This window comes from Peromyscus maniculatus, chromosome 2 (assembly GCF_049852395.1).
Source record: "Peromyscus maniculatus bairdii isolate BWxNUB_F1_BW_parent chromosome 2, HU_Pman_BW_mat_3.1, whole genome shotgun sequence".
Lineage (NCBI taxonomy): Eukaryota > Metazoa > Chordata > Mammalia > Rodentia > Cricetidae > Peromyscus > Peromyscus maniculatus.
Window position 1 is genome coordinate 95471290 of NC_134853.1, and position 21362 is coordinate 95492651.

Consider the following 21362-nt stretch of genomic DNA (forward strand, 5'->3'; position numbering starts at 1 on the left):
CAGGAAAACTCTAGTTACAAAGTAGATACAAAAACAATGAATGAAAACAGGAAGCCCAAAAATCATTTGATGCACTTACAGAAGTGATATGCAGCAAAGAGCCCAAAACACATGGTAGTAAAAAAAAAAAAAAAAAAAAAAAAAAAAAAAAAAAAAAAGCATTGTCTTATCAACCCGTGTTGGGAAAGCAATTATCATCACACAAAAGAATAAAACAAGATCTACACATTTCACTATTGTCCTAGTTAGGATTTCTATTGCTGTGATGAAACACCATGATTAAGGGTAAGTTGAGGAGGAAAGGGTTATTTTTGCGTATGCTTCATCATCAAATGAAGCCAGGACAGGGACTCAGATAGAGCAGAACCTAGAGACAGGAGCTGATGCAGAGGCCATGGAGAAGTGCTACTTACTGGCTTGTACTCTGTGGCTTGTTCAGCCTGTTTTTTTATAGAACCCAGGATCACAAGCACAACTACAATGGACTGAACCCTCCCACATCAATCACTAATTTAAAAAAATATATATACCTCACAGGCTTACTTACAGCCCAATCCTACAGAGGTTTTTTTGTTTGTTTGTTTGTTTGTTTGTTTCCCTCCTCTCTGATGACAAGAGCTTATATCAAGTTGATATAAAACTAGCCAGGATAATTATATAAAGATCAACTCAAAATGGAGTAGATTTAAACCTAAGACTGATACTAAGACACATATGAATTTCTTTTTTTAAAAGATTTATTTATTTATTTATTTAGAAGAGGGCATCAGATCTCATTACAGATGGTTGTGAGCCACCATATGGGTGCTGGGAATTGAACTCAGGACCTCCAAAAGAGCAGCCAGTGTTCTTAACCTCTGAGCCATCTCTCCAGCCCGACACATATGAATTTCAATACTTTAATTTCATCTTCAGTTTTCTCCCTTATTAAATTTATAGAACATTCAGTACTTACTAATGTGTTTTAAGTTCTTTGATTCTTTACACTTGTGATATTAACCCATTTTCTGTATATCTTTGCTTTTCATGTATCTATTTTTATGGCTGTATAGTATTACATCTTACATCTACTCTACTGCTAGTAGATGTACATTTACATTGCTTTCTCTATTTTGCTACTACAAAAACCACTACAGTGAAACTTTTATATATTTCTTGGTATAACAATTATGATTATGCTGAATGTGTAACTATGAGTAGAATTGCTATAAGTTCTCATAAACAAAGTAAATATTAGCAGGTAGTGCCAAAGTTTTCCTTCCCATATTAATTATACCAACTTGCTTTTCCTCATCACCACAGGATGCTTGTTTTTGTTGTGCACCCTCACTGTTGCTAGTTTTTGTCAGTCTTTTTAGTTTTATCATACCAAGATATGTTAAGGGTCTTTTATAGTTTTAAGTTATGTTCTGTTTATTGTAAAGAGGTTGAGACTATTTCCACATGGTTGATGACTGTTTATACTGCCTACCTGTTAAGTGTATGTTAAGACTTTTGTCCATTTTTTTTCTTAGTTATTTGTATTTTTTTAAATGTTGTTTATTGATTATTGGGAGTTTAAAAAGTATTCTAGATACTAATACTTTCTTGGTTGCCCTGATTGCTGATGTATTTCTCTCATGCTGCAACTTGTCTTTTTACACCCTGGATAACAATCTCAGATTAGCAGAGAGCCACGAGTTTAACTGAAAATCTCCTAGAGTTGGGCAGCCCTGGAACTCTACTGTCATCTGGCATTAAGTTTGGTAATTAAAACAAATATCAATGAGACATAGAAAAGATGGAGACATAGTCACAAAAATATCATTTAAGTAAGGGAAAATTAGTGACCTTCCATTTTACTCTATTTCCTTTCTGTTGTTATCACAAAACACTAGAGGCTGGGTACTATATTTGGAAATAGATTCATTTAGCTTCTACTGTTATAGATTCAAGAGTATGACATGATCATCTGTTTAGCTCTGGCTGTATTGCAACATTACAGATGGCAATATGGTGAGCTCATGTTTGGAAGTGCAAAACACCATAGCAAGAGGCAAGCCATTCAGGAGCTAAGCTTCCTTTATCTGAAACACTCCGTTACAGTGTCTCTGTCTCTTTCTGTGTCTCTGTGTCTCCATGTCTCCCTCTCCCTCTCCCTCTCCCTCTCCCTCTCCCTCTCCCTCTCCCTCTCCCTCTCCCTCTCCCTCTCCCTCTCCCTCTCCCTCTCCCTCTCCCTCTCCCTCTCCCTCTCTCTCTCTCTCTCTCTCTCTCTCTCTCTCTCTCTCTCTCTCTCTCTCTCTCTCTCTCTGTGTGTGTGTGTGTGTGTGTGTGTATACAGATGCATGCTTGCAGAGTGGATCAGAGAACCTCAGGTATCTCTCCTTGCCTTCCACCTTATTTTAGGCAGTCTTGTTTTTCACTGCCTATGTACACCATGCTATCTCTGGCCTGTGAGATTTTCTGGGGACTCTGCTGTCTCCACCTCCTACATTGCAATAGGTGCACACTGTTGTGTCTGTCTTTCACATGGGTTCTGTGAATACAAACTCATGTCCTCATTCTTGAACAACAGCACTTTATACACTGAGCCATCATCCCAGCCTTTGTATTGCTCTTTTTATAATACCTATCTCTCACAGAGATATTAACTAGGATGTCATGAGAACTACAATCATGCTTTTGAGGGTAACATCCCTACTGACTTTTGCATTTCATCACAAATCTCTAAAAGAGCCCATCTCTCAACTTACCATTCTAAGGAACAAGCATATAGCATATGAAAGTGTGAAGGGTGAACTGAACTGTAACCTTTGCTACATGGACTAGAAAAAGAAAGATGGACCTTAAAGACAATTTGAACTTTACAAAAGAATAATGTATGGCTATGGCTTTTAAAATGTACTAGTAGGAGCTACAGAGATGGCTCAGCATGATTAAGAGCATTTGCTGCTCTTCCAGAGGACCCAGGTTAAATTTTCAGCACCCACATGGCAGCTCACAACCATCTGTAACTGCAGTTCCACAGTATCTAAGACCCCCTGCTGGCCTCCCAAAGTACCAGGCATGTATATGGTACACAGACATACATGCAAGCAAAACACCTATACATATAAAATTAATACTTTTTAAATTAAAAATAAAATAAAAATGCACTGACCATTTCATAATCTGGAAAGTGGCCATTGCTATATAGCAGAAGAGTTCTAACCAGTCTGTGGTAGAATGAGAGCCTTTCAACTAAGACAAAAGTATGAGTCCATGCAGAGGCACTGTCCTGAAACTTTAGGAGGCAAAGGGACACATTGCCTTTGATATTGGTGCCCCATGAATTCTGTTCAGGTTACTAAGGCTGAAGTTTTGCATTGAAGGCTGTCAGAATAGATTGTTGTTCAGTAACATTTGGGATAGCACAACTTCATTGGCTTTGTCCTAAAGCAAGTAGGAGTGTTAGCGAGACAGAAACAGAGAGATCAAGGAAAGAGAGATTGGACTGATTATGATGAGGATGCTCTGCAGACATACTGAAGCAAAACTTGAGTGCAGTGAGAGTAAAGGAAGAACTGAAATGCTCCAGGGAGAAAGCGCATGGACACCATTTTAATTTACAGTAATGATGAGTCCTTACGTATTTTGAAGGGATTGAGTGACAATCCTTCCATATGTAGAACCTTGGGTGCAGTTAGTTTTAATGGTACAATATAAGTTTGTAATTAGACTATAAAATGACATTCTGTTTTTCCATAGCATACACTTCTTGACTAGGAATGGTTTGGGGTTTTTGTGGTACATGTGAGATGCCCTTGTTAGTCAAAGCTGGATCTTTGAATTATTACATAATCTCAATGCACAAGTCAATTCTTCCTGACACTGTATTTGCTAACCACCTATTGCCCGCAGCTTGTTTACTAACATAGGAGAAAATTCTAGAAGTAGTATTTGAGACTTCCTCTGATGATCCAGGGCTTTTTATAGAATTACTTATAAGTGTTTTTAGACCCAGAAGGTTCTGTTTAGGATTGTTGTTGTGGGGATAAGATTGCTCTCTTTCTGGTCTGAAGAAGAAACACCATCATCCTGGATAATCTTTTAAAAATACATAGTAAAAAAGAGATCTTGAGTTTTCTTTTGTATTAGATTTAATTTGTGGAGACATCCTTACTGGTAACTTGATAATATTTATTAACTGTATACTACTCACTGTGCTGGTAATATGCAGCAGTGTATTTTTGTACAATTAGCTACAAAATGTGACATTCATAAAGGGTTCTGCATGGTGAGAAATACTGATGGATGTACCTAGTCTTATTGACATAAAGATCTTTATATTAAGCAGAAAATATTTGATTGATTAAAGGGACTACTTGTGTTTGTTGATTGCATTTTATTTGAATTCTCTAATTTTTTTTGTATGTGTGTGTATGTGTCATTTTAGAGGTCAGAGCCCAGCGATTGCTGAATTCAACCTACTCCTGAAAGCTCATACATTGGAGACTTATGGGGTAGATCCCCACCCATGCAAGGTAACTGCCTCAAGCAGGTCACCATATAATCATCATTTTGTCCAAAATAAAATTATTGTCATGTGGGCCTGGCAGAATACCCTTAAATTTGTACAGCCTTATCATAACAATCATTTGGAAGACAAAAGTAAGCTATGATCACATGTTTTGACTGTGACTGGGGTCTGTGCCAGAGACCTAGAAATGCTCACTAATTGTATTGGAGTAGCCAAATTTTCCTAAATTTATATATATACACATATATACATTTACTTATCTAATGGATGATTTCCCTCAGAAAATGAGAGTATTCAAGCAAGCTTCCTTTCAAGGTCTTTACCAACAAAATCGTAGTCTTGGGGCCACACTTTACAGACTTTCTGTCAAGCCCATATCTCTTCCTCTTTGATGGCCATGTGCCCACAGAATCTCTCTGTACCATAGGCCCCAGTGTCTAGGCTAGGACTCAGGTAGGCAAACTTTATTATAATTCTTGTCTCCCATTCCTGACTATCCTGACTTACCTTAGTACTGCAGCAACCTGCACACAGGAGCTTCACCCACCTTCATTCCCTGGGAACTTTGCCACTTGGTACAGACCCAAGGTACTCCTCGTTCATTCCTACTGTCTTTCAGCCCTCAGTAGGGGAATGCTTTATAGATGTATCCATTGGGACTGGGCTCTACAACTCTGCATTTTGATTGAATGTGGTTTTCTGTAATAGTCCCCATCTGTTTAAAACGGAAGTTTACTTGATGGTAAGTGAAGGATACAGTTCTCTGTGGGTATAAAGACAATTCTTTACAGATTGTTGTTAGGGATTATGCTAGTTTGGAAAATCAGTAGTTGTAAGTTCTCCCCCAATAATCAGGACTTCATTAGCACTGAGTTGTTAGCTACATTTACAGTATGAAGCACGGTCTCCCTCTTGGTGTGCATGATTTTAGTCCAATTAGAGAGTTCTTGGTTATCGCCAAGATAGGCCTGCCACTACTGCACCCTTAGGGTTATCGTGCCTTGCTGGCCATTGATGTGGTTCATAGGCTTTATAGCTGGGTAGGACTGTTGGTTGTCTCACTTTTTTGGAAGCTTGCATGGAATCTTCTGGTACCATGCATCCCCATAGAGAGGGCTTTCTGACCAGTTCCAGCTCAGAAGTCTCTGGGTGCTGTTTCTGAAGTTCATGGTGTCTTCAACAATAGGATCCTACCTTCCACCACTATGGTGTTACCAAGGACAAAGCAATGAGCTGTATGTTTGGGGAGTCTCTTGGAGAATATTTGTTGATCTTGTAATTTTTCTCATTATTTGGTAACATTTTCCACAAGGATGGAACACAAACAACTTTTATCAGAATTGCCTATGCTCTATCTCAGAGTTACACTGTTTCACTGTGTCTCTATCTTTGTCTATATCTCTTTCTAGTGTGTGTGAGATACATGTGTGTAGGTGAGTGTGCACATGTGTGTACTTACATGTGGAGGCTCAAGATCAGCCTGAGTGTTTTTCATTAATCTCTCTACACCCCAATTTTATTAGAAAGAGTCTCTCAGTGAACTGGTAGCTTATTGATTTGGCTAGGCTGGTGTTTTAAATAACCTCTCCTCATTCCATAACCAAAGTTAGGGTTACAAGCACATATTGTCAAACCCAGATATTTTTAAATATGAGTTTGGGGATCTCAACTCAGATCTTTATATTTTAGATCATTGGCACTTTGCTAATTTAGCTATCCAGACAGGCAAATTTCCTCTTATCAGTTTCCTAAACTGGTTTTGTGTTCATATTCCTGAGAAATAATTCATGCAATCAAAGTTTTCTTTTCTGCATTTTAACTATGTATCAACCAGATAATAGCACTAATTCTAGACTGAATTCATGTCAATCAGGATACTAAAAATAAGTTTTGTAGTTATTCTTTAGCATATTTACCCAGACCAAGCCAGCTTATCAGCTCAGTACTGGATCTAGTATACTCAATTCAGTCTGCTCATTATCAGTACTTGGAAAACATCATTGAGATCTGTTTGCCCAAAGCTTACCTAACCCTAATTACCTCAGACTCTGTGAGCATGGCAGCTAGGCTACCAGGTGACATGAATGTGCTTGGATGGTTCTACTTGTCTGTATTTACATATGTATCTTCTTTTTATGCTGGTACAATTATTTTATGATATTTCCCAGTTGCCCCTAGTGATGGTATAAATGTTTATTTCATTCAGTGGCTTAGATTCTTTCCAGAAATATATTCCCCTCTGTTTATTTCCTTGTTTGGAAACTCACTGAATTTTTCTGTTATTTCTTGACTTCAAGTTATCCATGAGTTGCTTGGAGTTTCAGGTTTGGCTGGGAGTTAAGTAGACTTTTTCGGGTGGTTTTTATACTGATGTTGCCAGAAATTCTGCATGTGGTTAAATCAGGTTAGCAGAAATAGTCAAAGTTTTGGTTTCATTGTATTAGAGAGCTAAAGGCAACCAAGAATAGTTTGCTGACATTACAGAGAAGATCCAGAGCACAAGCAATTCAAAACACTGGAAACTAGAGTGTTTGGAAGAAATCTTTATTTTTTTTTTATGTGGTTCCTGCTACAGCAAGATGTCTATTTCTGGAAGAAAAACAATACATAACTCTAGAGTTTTCCAGAGTTTGGAAGTCATGTTCTTGGGAAATCCATCTTAATAGGTTATGGCTATAGTCGCTAGCCTTGGTTTGAATTAACCCAAGATGAAGGAAAATTATAATGTCATTTATCATTTATATTTCTCAATCCAAATAGTTCTTTATTTTTATTTCTTCAGGATTCAAGAGGTGCTACAGCATTTTTAGGATTCACTGCTGCAGGGTTTGTGGTATTCCAGGGAAATAAGAGAATCCATTTGAGAAAATGGTAAGTACAACTTTGAAAAAATGGCTTACTTTTTTTCTTGATCTTCCCCCCCTTTTTCTTTAGCATTATTTTTTCTGGTACTGTTAGGTGGTATCCTGCTTAGCTTTATCTGTCAACTTGATAATTCTTAAGGTTATCTGGTGTTTTTGTTAGCTTTTGTCAACTTGACACAAATCCTAGATATACCTGAGAAGAGTGACGCTCAACTGAAGAACTTCATCAATAAAAACATCATTAACCCACAGGCATATCTGTGAGTCCTTTTCTTGATGGCTAATTAATGTAATAAGCCCTATCCCACTGTTGTTTATAGCAAACCTGGGCAGGCAGGGCTGTGCTGTATGCGAAAGATAGCAGACCACGTCTTTGGATCAAGCAAGCTTGTTCCTCCAAGGTTTCTGCTTCAGTTCTTGCCTTAAGATAAGGAAACTATATTTTAAGAAATTGGTGCCCAAAGTAGGGTCTTTCTGGGGCACACCTGAACATGTTGGTTTTGGAGAAGATCGTTACAGGATTTTGGAGCTTTGGGGCACAACAGAGATTGACTGTTTAGAGCGTAATGGGCTGTTCTGTGGGAAATTGGGATATAATGCTGAGAGAATGTAAAACAATGGAGGCCTATTTTGTGAAATTTCAGAAGAAAGAAAAGATGCTATCAGGGTTGTTTGCATGATACTTTTTATTAAGAATCTGTGGAAACGAAACCTTTGCTTTACTGGAACAATTAACAATGGTTAGGTGAGACAGAAAAGTCAGCTGTTATTAGTAACCACCACCACCTGTGGTCCAGAGAGAGCCAAAGCTGCATCTCAACCTGAAAGCCAAACATGTTCATGTCTAAGAATCACCCACATCATGCTGCTTTTGAAGGCATAAAGGCATCATGAAGAACAGCTGAGGCTCGACACTATGTGGCAGGTTCAGAGTCCTTGCAGAAGGTCCAGGAGCAGCCATTTGTAATGGTGCAGCCTCAGTTACATTAGAAACCCCATGACTGAAGGGGTCATGGAAGAAAACTGAGGATTGGCAGCATGTGGCAGAATCAGGGTTCCTGAAGTGAAGCCAGGTAGCTATCAGTGGAGGTGTAGTCTCAGATGCAGATAGCATCACCACAGGATGACCACTGAGGGCAGTGGCAGGTGTAGACTGGAGCACGCTAATCCTCTGTGCGTACTATTGATTGTAGAGCTAGAGTGATGGGGCTACCCAAGCTCTTTGGAGCCCAGAAGATCATGAGTGAGTCCCAGATATTGGACATTGATCTATTTTCACAGTTAGAGTGTGGTTCTGATTTAATATGATGGTTCCTGTGACCTGGTGCTTTTTTTTTTTTTTTTAGAAATAATAAATGGTGATGTAGTATAGATTTTGTAGGAACCAACAGTAAAGCAAGTGGATTTTTAAAGAGAACGTTGGTTTTTAAATTATTGAAATTTTTTAAAAGACCATGGAGCTTTATTTTATTAAAAGTAGGACTGTGTTTTATACTGTGATATGAACATGAGATTTTGGGGACAAAGTAAAGAAAAATTATGGTTTAACAGTAATATGTTTGTTGTCAAGTTAATAAGGAGTAGATTCTGCTAGTTAGCTTTTATTAACTTGACCTAAACTTCTAGACATACACAGGAAGAGGGATTTAAAATAAGGAATTGTTTCTATCAAATTGACCCATGAGCATGTCAGTGGGGGTATTTCCTTAATTATTACTTAATGGAGAATGGTCCAGCTTATTCTTAGTGGTGCCACCTCTGACTGATGGGCCTGGGCTATATAAGAAACATAACTGAACAAGCCAGAGAAGCAAGCCAGTAAGCAGCGTTCCTCTGTTTTCAATGCCTCAGTTTCCACCTCCAGGTTTCTACCTTAAGTTCCTGCCACACTGACTTCCCTTAGCTATTACCTGTAAGTGTAAAATGAAATGAATCATTTCGTTCCCCTTCCCCACAGAAATTTTCTTCCTTCCTTCCTTCCTTCCTTCCTTCCTTCCTTCCTTCCTTCCTTCCTTCCTTCTTTCTTTCTTTCTTTCTTTCTTTCTTTCTTTCTTTCTTTCTTTCTTTCTTTTGTCATGTTGTTTATTGCTAAATTGAGAAATACCCCAGATCAGATTGACCTATGGACATTTCCGTGGTAAACTGTACGGACTATTAATTGATATGGGAGGGGCCAGCTGTCTGTGGACAGCACCATTCCCTAGGCAGGTAGTTTTAAACTGTAAGAAAACTATGGTTCCTACCATAGTGATTGGCTATAGATTCCTTGGTTGGAGCTTGCTGTGTGGAGTAGAGTGCCGGGCTACCTTCAAGTTCCTACCTTGAGTTCCTGCCTTAACTTCTCTCAATGATGGATTGTGTCTTAGAGTTGTAACCTGAAAAAAAAAAAAAAAAAAAAACTTTTCTTCCCTTAAGTTCCTTTTCGTCAGAGTATTTTTCACATCAATAAAAATAAAAGTAAAACAGGAAGTAACCATTTACCTAGTAGCTTCATAATAGATTGATTTATAACCTGTAAAGATAAGCAGGATTCTAACAGGGTTCCAAAGAAAATCTACAACCATTATTTCTTAAATTATTCAAAAAATAGAAATATAGAGTACTTCCAAACCCCTCCTATGAAGCCAGTATTACTCTAATACCCAAACCAAGTATGCACACATGCTCACTCATGTGTATGTGTGTGTGTGTGTGTATGCCAATATTCCTGATAAACATAGATTCTAAAATCCTTACTAATTGAATATAAGCATGTATCAAAAGGAGCATGTCCCATGATCAAGTTGGCCTTATTCCAGAAATACAAATTCAACATATGTAAGAAATAAATGTAATAAAGCATATAAATGAACAAAAAATAAAAATATCACATGATCACCTCAATAGATGAAGAAAAAGAAAAAAGGTTTGACAAGATCCAACATGGCTTCATAATAAAAGTCATAGAACAAGTGGGAATGTAGGGAACATATTCAAACATAATAAAGGCTACATATGAAAAACACACAGTCAACATCATCCTAAATGAAGAAAATATCAAAGCAGTCCCATTAAAATCAGAAATGAAAGAGAAGTGTCCATTTATTCCCACTACTTAGCAATAACATGCTTGAAGCAATAAGGCAAGAGAAGAAAAATAGAGGGATATAAAGATTCAAATTATTCCCAACTGAAGATTCTATGATTTCATACCCAAGAGCTCCTAAAATTCCCCCAGAAAATTTGTAGATACAGCAAAATGTGAGGATGTATAATTGACTTACAAAATCCAAAGACTAGTATCTTTGAACCAGTAAAAAGCATGATGAGAAAGAGATCATGGACACACTTCTATTCCCAATTTCTCGATTAAAATAAAATATTTAGAATAAAACAAACAAAGGAGGTGAAAAAACTCTACAATGAAAACTTTATAAATCTGTAAAGAAAGAGAATGAGGAAGAAACCAGTATTTGAAAAGACCGCCCATGTTTATGACTTGCTAGAATTAACATTGTGGAAAAGACCTTCCTACCACAAACAATTTACTGAATCAGTGCAATCCCAATCAACATCCTCATCTCATTCCTAACATAAATAGAAAAAAAATCCTCAAATTCATATGGAACAACAAAAGACCTGGAATAGCCAATTAATCCTATATCAACATTCTGTTCCTGAGCATTCTGCTATTTTTAAGTGCTAGGTTCATCTAAGACCCCAACTTTTATGTAACATCTGTTCCTATTGTATCATTGATTTTTAATCAGTCATACTTTCAATCCTCCTTTGTACCCATTTGTCCTCTTCTTCCACAGTAAGGAATCTCAGAACTCACCCTTAAATTCCTTCAGTCTCAATGTATTCATCCATAAAATGGGTATTGGCTATATATGTCTGTCTTAGAAAGGATAAAGGAGTTGGAAGAGAAACCAATGCAATGTTTGTAAGAGTACTTTGGAAATCTAGTGTAATTTGATAACTATAAATTGTTATATGATGTTGCTATCTGGTTTTCTTCTCTAGATTTTCAGCATCTGGCAAAGAAGCTCCCATGGGTTTACTTCAGTCAATTCCAGGGTAGATACCATAGATACTCCAACTTAGTTTGGGAAGCATGGGTAACTTGAAGACTGCCCTCATTCTTTCCCAGGACTGCAAAAGTCTTGGAGGATGTGATACACAGGTTTCCAAAATTACTTGAGACCTGGAATTGTTTGATTAGAAGCTGCTGCACCTAAATGCAGATTGATTTCTTGTCTTTTCCACTTGACATTTTGTGGAGGGGTCAATGGAAATATGGAGGTGAATAGTCTCTGGAGTATTTGTTTCTGTTTTCATTTCTTCAGGTTGCCTATGTTACTGGGACTGTGTTCATGTGGATCTCATTCTTCCTGGCTTCTTCTTAAACATATTTATTTGTTATAACCATGCATCTTTTGCTAAATCAAATTTTCTTCTCATGTAAATCATGATTGTGTTTTTTTTTAATCCAGCTTTGTTACCATTTCAAAAAATTCTATATCTAAACTGACACAGGGGAATGAAGCACTGTTTCTTTTCTCATGGGAAAAATACACATGCAATGTAACTACTCTAGAAATTAAATAAAAGAGATTTTAAAAACGCACCTTTTTTTTCACTCATCAAGGAAATGACCATGGATCTACATTCAAATCAGGTCACAGCAAATAGCCTTTTGAGATAAAATAAAAGTTGTCTTTTGACCATAATTTTTTTTTGGAGAATTTCAACGTGGACTGGAGTGATTCTTTTGAAAGCTTGCAATGTGGTATATGTTCTTCCTAGAGATGGATGGAGAAGAATGAAAAAATATTAAAAATGTTGAATCCATATTATTCTAACACTTTTCCTACTTTGCAAAGTGAGCTCATCATTTGATGTTTTGGTTGCTAATGTTTACAAATAATTCAGAGCCCATTAAATGAAAGATGTATTCTAACTGTAAAAAAAAAGAAAGAAAAGAAAAGAAAAGGAAGAAGAAATAATTCTGAGCTTGCCGTGCATCAACTCTTGGGAAGAAAATTGCTACATAATTTACTCAGAGACCTCCATTCTCAATAGACCATCACTTATGAGAAAAAAAAATATTTTGATTCATTGTAGTTTCCTTGGCATTTGTGAGTCAGAAAGATTATATGGCAAAGCTAGGTGCCTTGTTTAGCTGTAGTTTGTTGTCTTTTTTTTTTTTCCTTCTCACCCAAAGACTCTCTTTTCTTAGGCCAGATGTCTGCAAATTGAAGTTTGAAGGGAAGACATTTTATGTGATTGGCACCCAGAAAGAGGTCAGATACTGATTTTTAATAATTACTTGATATGTGTGCATGTGCAAGTGTGTGTGCATAAGAGAGATCTAAGGATAAAATAGCTTTTAGTATGGTTGCCCCCAAAGAGAGTGACTTTGAAGAGTGGTGATAATGGAAGATGTTTGCTGAAAACATTTTAGTGCTAGACAAGTTAATGGTAATCCATAGGTAAGAATAAAGTGAATGAGCAATGTTAATTGTATAGACAGACCTATGTAAAAAACAGATTGGGATATACTTTATTCATTAAATAAAACATGGACTTTCTCCATAAGTCTTTGTCTAAGATACAAATAAATGAAACAGAACAGAAATACTCACAAAATTAGACATCAGTCAATACTAGTTAAAGTATTATGGCCACAGTATATATGTCCAAGTTGTTTTTCCCCAAGAGTTTTTAACAGTCATCAAATATAGTTTGTGGGTTCACCAGGAAGTGTACTTGGTGGAAGGCTATTACCAAAATATTGAACCTTAAAGCTAGGTTTGAAGTTTGTTAATTTTTTTTTTTACTTTTGTTATTGACTGAAATGTTCTTCCAGTATTGTAAGTAATCTTTAAATTAATCAAGGGTTGATAGAGAGGTAGGTGTTAACTGGAGTATTAGTGAAGATTATGAATCAGCTTCACATAGTATATAAATAGATTAGTGATGTCTGATGAGTGAGGAAAAGCCATACCATTTCAATTTTAATGAACATAGTAATATTGGGGGGGGGTTGCTGGAGAGAAGATTCAATGTATTTACTGTGAAATCACATGACTTCAGATTGATAGCCAGAACCCTCATAAAACCCTTACCCCCAGCCCTATGTGAAGGAGAGCTATCCCTAGAACTTGCTGGCCTGCCACTCTAGTTGAAATGGTACACTCCAGGTTCAGTAAGAGACTGTTTCAAAAAGTAAGTTGAGTGTGGTAAAGGAATACACCCAACACCAACATTTTGCCTCCACACAAGACTGCATATAGCCCACATGCCTAAACTGCCTTCATGTATATTAAATATATATGGCTACAAGTACATAAATACTTCAATGAAAAACATGAATAATACAAACTGTTTAACATACCCTTTCTTGTTATTTTTTATCAGAAAAATTCTGTCTTGGCATTCCATACTTCGACACCAGCTGCCTGCAAACATCTATGGAAATGTGGGGTAGAAAACCAAGCCTTTTATAAGTAAGACTCGTGTGTTCATTTGACTATGGAGTTTTAAAGCACTCATGGATCTGTTTATGCCTTGCCAATGACTGCATATTCATTTTGTTTAATACCGCTCTTCGTATTTTTTCTATTTAAATGTAATATAAATTTAGAACATAATTATTTATCATATACACATCTGATAAGGAAAGTGTCTAGAATATCCAAAGAACTAAAAAAAAAAAAAAATAAGCAAAAAGTGAACAACCCAATTAAAATTGTGCTATGGAACCAAACAGAGTTCTCAAAGAAGAAATTCAAAGACTAAGCAGTATTTTTTTTCTCCTTCTCTCATACAGTACGTCCCGACCACAACCTCCCCTCCCTCCACTCCTCCCAGTTGACCCCTCACCTTCCCTCTCCACCAAATCCACTGTGCCTCCCTTCTTTTTCAGAAAAGAACAGGCCTCCCATGGATATCAACTAAACACAGCATAACAAAATGCAATAAGGCTGGGCACAAACCCTCGTATCAAGGCTGAATGGGGCAATCCAGTAGGAGCAAAAGGTCCTGAGAGCAGGTGAAAGAGTCAGAAATACCCCAACTCGCGCTGTTAGGAGTCCCACAAAACCCCTAAGCAAAACAACCACAACACAAACACAGAGGACCTAGCACAGACTCATGCAGGCTCTGTGACTGCTGCTTCAGTCTCTGTTGGCCTCTAGGAGCCAGGCTTAGTTTGCCTGTGCCTGTGGGCTATGTTCACCTGCTGTCCTTGACCCCTCTGGCTCCCACAATCTTTCCTTCCCACTTCTGTGGGATTCCCGAGCTGTGCCTTAATGTTTGGCTGTGAGTCTCTGTGTCAACTGCCGGAGGAAGCCTCTCTGATGATTGGGCTAGGCACCGATCTATGAGTATAGCAGAATATCACCAGGAATCATTTCATTGCTTTTTTTGGGGGGTGGGGGGCAGGGGGCAGTCCTGTTTAGTTCTTCCCTAGGTCTCCAGGCCAGCAAGCAACTGGATTACTGGTCTTCCAGCAGGCAGTGTGGGTCATGGGCTCCCTCTTGTGGCGTTGGTTGGCCATTTCCACAAGCTTGAGCCACCTTTGCCCCAGCACATCTTATAGGCAGGACAGGCTGTAAGTTGAAGGTTTTGTGTGTGGGTTGGTGTTCCAGTCCCACCACTAGAAGTCTTGCCTGGTTATGTAAAATGGCTGGTTCGTCTAAGAAGTATTTTTAAAGGGGTTCAACATCCTTAGCCTTCAGGGAAATGCAAATTCAAACTACTTTGACATTTCATGTCACCCCGGTCAGAATAACTAAGATCACAAAAACAAAGACACCAAATTCTAGAGAGGATATATAGTAAGGGTAATGCATATTCATTCTTGCTGGGAGTGCAAAGTGGTACAGCCACTATAGAAATCAGTGTATCCTCAGAAAGCTAGAAACATCTACCATATGACCCAGCTATATATGATCCACTCTACTACACAGATACTTGCTTGTCCATGATCATTTCTACTTTATTCAGATTGGTAGGAGTTAGAAACAGCTTAGACATCCCCCAACTGATGAAAGATAATGAAAATTGTATACACACAAATAATGGGATTTCCTTCAGCTCTGAGAAAAGAGAAGTTATGAAAGTCACAGATAAATAAAAAGAACTAGAAATATGTACTGAGTGGGGTAATATGCATTTCTCTAATTGCTAGGATGATTTTTTTTTTTTTAGATATTTCTTAGTCATTTTTTTCCTCTTTTTTAAGAATTCATGATTCAGGTCCCAGGCCCATTTTTAAATGGGTTATTGTTTGTTTAGTCGGTTTTGGTTTGAACCTTTATTCTTGGAGCTCTTTATACATTCTGTATTAACCATTGTCAGATGCTTAGCTGGGAAAGATTCTCTCCCATTGTGGCCTTCTTCTTCACCTCGGTGATTTTTTTTTTCTTTAGCTGTGAAGAAGCTGTTAGTTTTATGAAGTCCCATTTTCAATAGTTGGTCATAATTTTTGGGAAAATGGAGTCCTATTCAGAAAGTCCTTTCATATACTTATATTATATAGGGTATATTGCCTATGTTTTCTTCTAACAGTTTTAGTGTATAAGGTTTCATGGTTAGGTCTTTGCTCCATTTGGAACTACTTTTTGGGCAATGTGATGGATAAATGTCTAATTTAATTTAAAATTATTTTTAAAAATTAGAGACTGCCAGTTAAGCACAGGAGCAAAGTAGGGTCATTTGAACTAATGGACTTCTTTCTCTTTTTTGGTTTTTACTGTTACTGACTTTGTATTGAAGAAGGTTCATTGTCTATCAGAGATATCTTTACTTATACTGTATAGGCGTCTACTAGTCCCTCCCTTGCTTGCTTAAGCTTCTTTCGCTTTACACTTTTCAGGACCCACTTCATAGGCAGTTGTGTCACCCACAATAAGCAAGGTATTCAATAAACAAGACAATCCCCTACAGTTATGACCACAGGCCAGCGAAATCTAGATAATTCCCTGCTAAGACTCCTTCCAGACGGTTCTAGGTTGTGTCAAGCTGGCAGTTAGCAAATGTGCTAGTGGAAGTGTGGCTTCCAGATGCATTGAGAGTATGGGAAGCACTCAGATCTGTGCAGGTAGAGGACTGCTTTCACTCCTTCAAAACCTCGTCAGCATTAATCATCTTTCTGAGAGGATACAGAGATGAGTAGTGAGTACAGCTTTGGAACTTTTAGTTTCTCTGTTCCACAGCAGTGAACAGCAGAAATGTAGATCCAGATGTTGAACTACCTTCCAACCTCAGGCTGGGAGTTATTCAATGCTAACCTTATTCTCAGTTGATGAGATCTGTTCTTGGCCACTAAGAGTGGGTCTTTCACTATACACTTCCCTGCCAGAGGCAAGCCACAGGCCATCTACATTCTTTGGCCATTTTGGTGTCCGCCCCTCCTGTTCTCCCTAACCATCTCTCTGAGGTTTAGCTCACACTAGTACTGTGCCAGACAAAATGGTGTTTTTCTGATCTGTGGTTGGTCTCTATTCTCAGGTTCTCAAAGTAGCTCAGTTTTTAACAGTAATCTCACTCTCAAGATAGTTCCTAGCTATTGCTTTTCAAGTCATATATATGGACACCTCTGACCCATCCATGGAAGAATCACTGTATCAGTAAAGTCAGAAACTGCATTTGAGGTTAGTGAGGGCTGTGGGCTTGTCCTGAAGGTAGGACTGCCAATATTTTGTTTGCTTTTTATTTGGCAGCATCTACTTCTCCCTGCACCATGAAGCTATACCGTTGAGGCTAATTTGTGTATAAATTTAATTAATTATTTTTCTTAATTTTATATATGTAATGTGTATATCACACATGCACATACTTGTATACCTTTTTAGGGCTACATTGGATAGCCCATTGGCCAGCTTATTCTTTTGGAAGACTGATTCTCTCTCTCTCTCGAAACTGTCATTAATTGCCTCTAGCTCTTCATCTAAGCATGGGCTTGGTGAGGTTTTTAGGGGGTTTTGTTTTGTGTTGTTTTGGGTTTGTTTTTGTTCTTGTTCTTGTTCTTCTTCTGTATTATAAGTATTTCAAACCATCCTGAAATGTGAAATGCCTGTTTTTTCTAATTTCTTTTTATGTAATTGCATAAGGCTTAAAATGACTGATACACAAGCATCTTCAGCTGTCATAGTAACTTATGCTCCACTCTGAAGCAGCCCATGTTCTTGAGTTCTTTCCAGAGTGTTTGTGTTTGTGTTTTGTTCATGTTTATGTGTATACTCATAGGTTATTGAACCAGTGCTGGGTTGAGCTTCTCATCCTTATGTATCCTACTCATCTGTCTTTTAAAGGGCACTGTCTCACAGTGATACATAACTAGTGCCCATGCTATGATGACATGGACCCATTTCCATTAATAAAGCAGCACATGATGAGTTCTTTGTAACAATGAATGACCTTTCTGGCTAGAAAGCTACCTGAAACTCTTTGCAAACCTGACCTAGAAATGGAGTATAAAATCAAATGTGTGGATTATGACTAGTGTTCACAAACAATGAAAGGAAATAGAATTAATCAGTGAACATATCAAATTACAATGTGCATAAAATTTCTATTCTTTTGAGAAACTCCTTCAGATCATGTGTATACATGCTTAGTCAGATGTAAAATGGATATCAAAGTGAATGATTGCCACAGCTCTACGGCTTGTCCTGTTTGAACCTTTTTAATGTCACTACCGCCTATGCTATGCTTTTCCTTAAAGGTATGCCAAGTCAAGTCAGATCAAGACTGTATCGAGCAGCAAGATATTTTTTAAAGGCAGTAGATTTCGATATAGGTGAGTAACAATGGATCCGTGCAGTGATGGGTTGAGGGACACCCATTTACATTGGAATGTTTTATTTGTAGATATTATGCTTATGACCTATTCCATTGAGTTATTCTCCTGACATGGCCACCTAAACCTCCACATAAATTTTCCTCATGGAATAAGGCAAGAGGTGGACTCTTAGGTCCAACTTGGGAGCATGTACACACCCTTCCCCATTTCTTTGGAGTGTCTTCTCAAATACATTGTATTTGTGTATTTTGTAGTGGTAAAGTTGCCAAAGAAGTGGTGGAGGCAAGCTCCAAAATCCAGAGGGACCCTCCTGAGGTGCACAGGTGAGTAGGGTACTCTCTTCTGGCTTCAGGGAGGATGCTTCCATGACAGACAAAGGCACTTAAAAGCTAGACTAACACACATGAGGCATTGAGTTCATTTTAAAACAACACAAAAATAATTTTTATCCTAACTATTCTGATTCCTCTGTTATGTTTCTATGTGCAGTGACATGCAGCATGAAGTCAAGACGCTCACTTCCCTAGAAATTGCTCTCAGATTTGTCAGGGCTGTGGCCTGAGGGCAGCTTGATTCCCTCTTAGGTAACTTGATATGCAGATAGGTATTGGGTCTAGAATGCTGCATGACTAAGCAAGAATGTGCCTTTGGACGGCTCCTGCTAGCTCCACCTGCTCCATCACCCTTTCACACTGCCCTCATAGAGTAGCTCTAACCATATCTTGCTCATCAGACATAGTCAGGCTCACTGCTTTGAGTCCTTCTCTGCAACTGAACAGTGGATATCCATCCCTGTGATATCTGATGAATTTGGAATAACATGAACACATCTGGAGGGCTTTGAGCTTCTTCTGTCCCTGAGAAATGAATGGACCAGAGGCATACAGTAATATTAGAGCAGTGACAATTTGTTAGGAAAAGATATAGAGTTCCCAAGGGAAGAAGTAAGATGGAGCAAAGAAAAAGGATAGCTATTCAAAGGGCAACATTATACAAATGATTGGGGTTTTTAATATCATGTGGATGGTCTTTTGGGCTTATTTGCATAGCATGAGCTTTCTCACACATGCTCTGCTACATGAAGTTCTACACACAATCTCATGCATTTCATGTCTCTTTAAGCTCCTAAGTCTCCACTCAAAAATGTGTGTTTTCATATTATTAAAAAAAAAAAAAAAACCATAAGTCACCTCAGATACTTTGGAGTACCTCGGTACCTGATCAAAGGTTTGATTTGCTTGGCCTTATGGAGGACTGAGGGCTTATTCCGGTCCTTCTCTTTGACAGTGTGCTTTTCCATATGCTAATTCTGAAACACTTTACATATGGCCTCTATACTCCCAAAGACCAAACTATGGAATGAAAAACATGACCATTATTAGGTTCAGAGTACACATTTTTTTGAGACAGGGTCTCCTGTACCCCAAGATAACCTCAGGCTCACTACATAGCTGAGAATAACCTTGAAATTCCTATCCTCCTACCTACATCTTCTTTAAAGTGACAATCTATAGTTAGTTCTTAGGAATTAAGTGTTTTCTTTGTCAAACTGACTTTATATAACCTCAGTTTACAAAAACAAATATATATCCTAAGCTTCAAACATACTGAATACCTTAAACTGAACACCCTCACCATGACACCACGCCCTATAAAATAAAATGATCATAACCTATTTTAATTTTTAAGTAATGTGATATAAAGGGCTTCATTTTTATAACATTTACACACACACACACACACACACACACACACACACACACACACATATTATTCACCTCCATGTCCACTGCCCTTGCAAGTCCCATCCCCAAAACCTCCCTTCCTATCCCCCATGCTTCCCCATAAGGCCTCCTTTCATTTCTGATAAGCTTAATTATTCAGGAACCTTCTCACAGGAGAGTTGGTACCTATCCTTCTTTCTTCAACTTTGGAACCCAAAAGTTTTTTCTTTAAGTTCAGATTTGCTGAGTTTCTTCCATTTGCAGGAATATTGGGTGAACAGTGATACTCCACTTTTTCCTGGGGTTATAGGCAGGAGATAGCTGTGACCTCCTAGAAAGCAGGCCAAGCCAGCCTTTCAAGGGCATCTAGACATTACTTACTTCCCAAAAAGCTGAACATAGCTGAAGTCTTCAGAAGACCTGATGCAGATGTATCCAGCTTTTGATCCATTCCTGCTTTTGAGTAGTCCTAAGGGGAGCTCTCGTATGCAGATCTATAAACGCAGTCTCTCTAGCTTTAAAAAGTAGAAAGCTGCAGGGTTAGAGAGCATGGAAGCTCTTGATTGCAGGTACCTTGATACACTATCTAAATATGTGGCAGGCTACTCAAAGATCAGAGAGGGGATTCAGAGCACTCTTCCCTCTCCTAAGCCGGGACAGTTTAGCATAGCAGAAAGGAAGATGGGAAAAATAAATTATATTATTTTGACGTTTCCATAAACTTTGGATAGGAAGTAGCCTTTACGATCTTGTAGTTTCTTCTTTTTAATTGATAGAAGATTTAGTCATTTTCTTTCACATGCGATGTGTCCAAAATATTGTTCTAAAGGCCTATGACCTCTCCAAAGGCACCATGTGGTCAAAGCAGTAGTGATATGTAACACTTTCAGGTAATTTTTACCTTCCTAGAAGTCATTTGCATGGGAGGACTTGTTTCTCTTGGGCCATTATTTTATTTTTAAACTATGTTAGCATTTCAATGTGGCTTCAAAAGTAAAAAATGTAGTAATGAGGTTATATTTTGTGATGACTTCAGAAAATATCATTAATCTATAATGGCTATGATAAGGTATTAATTTATCATCTTTCCTCACACATGAGATTCTACTCCCCCAAAAAATTACAGGCTCGTAGATTCTCGCTTCTGAAAAAGTGTGTATGTATAAAAACACAGAAACCAACAGACTGAGAATATTTTAGGATTATTCTTTCCTTCAGAAAGAGAAGCTCACTCTGATGTTAGTTCACTGGCCTTTATTGATGGCATGGGAAGATCCTGGGGAAAGCTGTCCTGGGCTGGCTGCTGGGGAAGAATCCCTGAGCCTAGCCAAGAGGCCACGTCAGATGGAGGGCTGCAGCTCGGAGCATAGCATCCACCACCAGGGGACACACAGAACACCCAGAACCAGCAAGATACAAGAATGTTCTGATACAAAAAATGAATAGATATTAATCTTTGCTACATTGCCTGCCAGCTCTGTGGC

General features: G+C 38.1%; 1 protein-coding gene across 2 annotated transcripts in view; it reads left to right on the forward strand.

Moving 5' to 3' along the window:
- Window positions 1-21362, forward strand: part of Frmd3 (FERM domain containing 3) — a 219931-nt gene that overhangs the window by 154711 nt on the left and 43858 nt on the right. For both annotated transcript variants that reach the window (XM_006981403.4, XM_006981404.4), the window contains exons 7-12: window positions 4415-4502; window positions 7281-7369; window positions 12584-12647; window positions 13765-13853; window positions 18077-18151; window positions 18409-18477. In XM_006981403.4, coding sequence (XP_006981465.1) covers window positions 4415-4502; window positions 7281-7369; window positions 12584-12647; window positions 13765-13853; window positions 18077-18151; window positions 18409-18477 — 474 coding nt within the window. The remainder of the gene's footprint in view (window positions 1-4414; window positions 4503-7280; window positions 7370-12583; window positions 12648-13764; window positions 13854-18076; window positions 18152-18408; window positions 18478-21362) is intronic.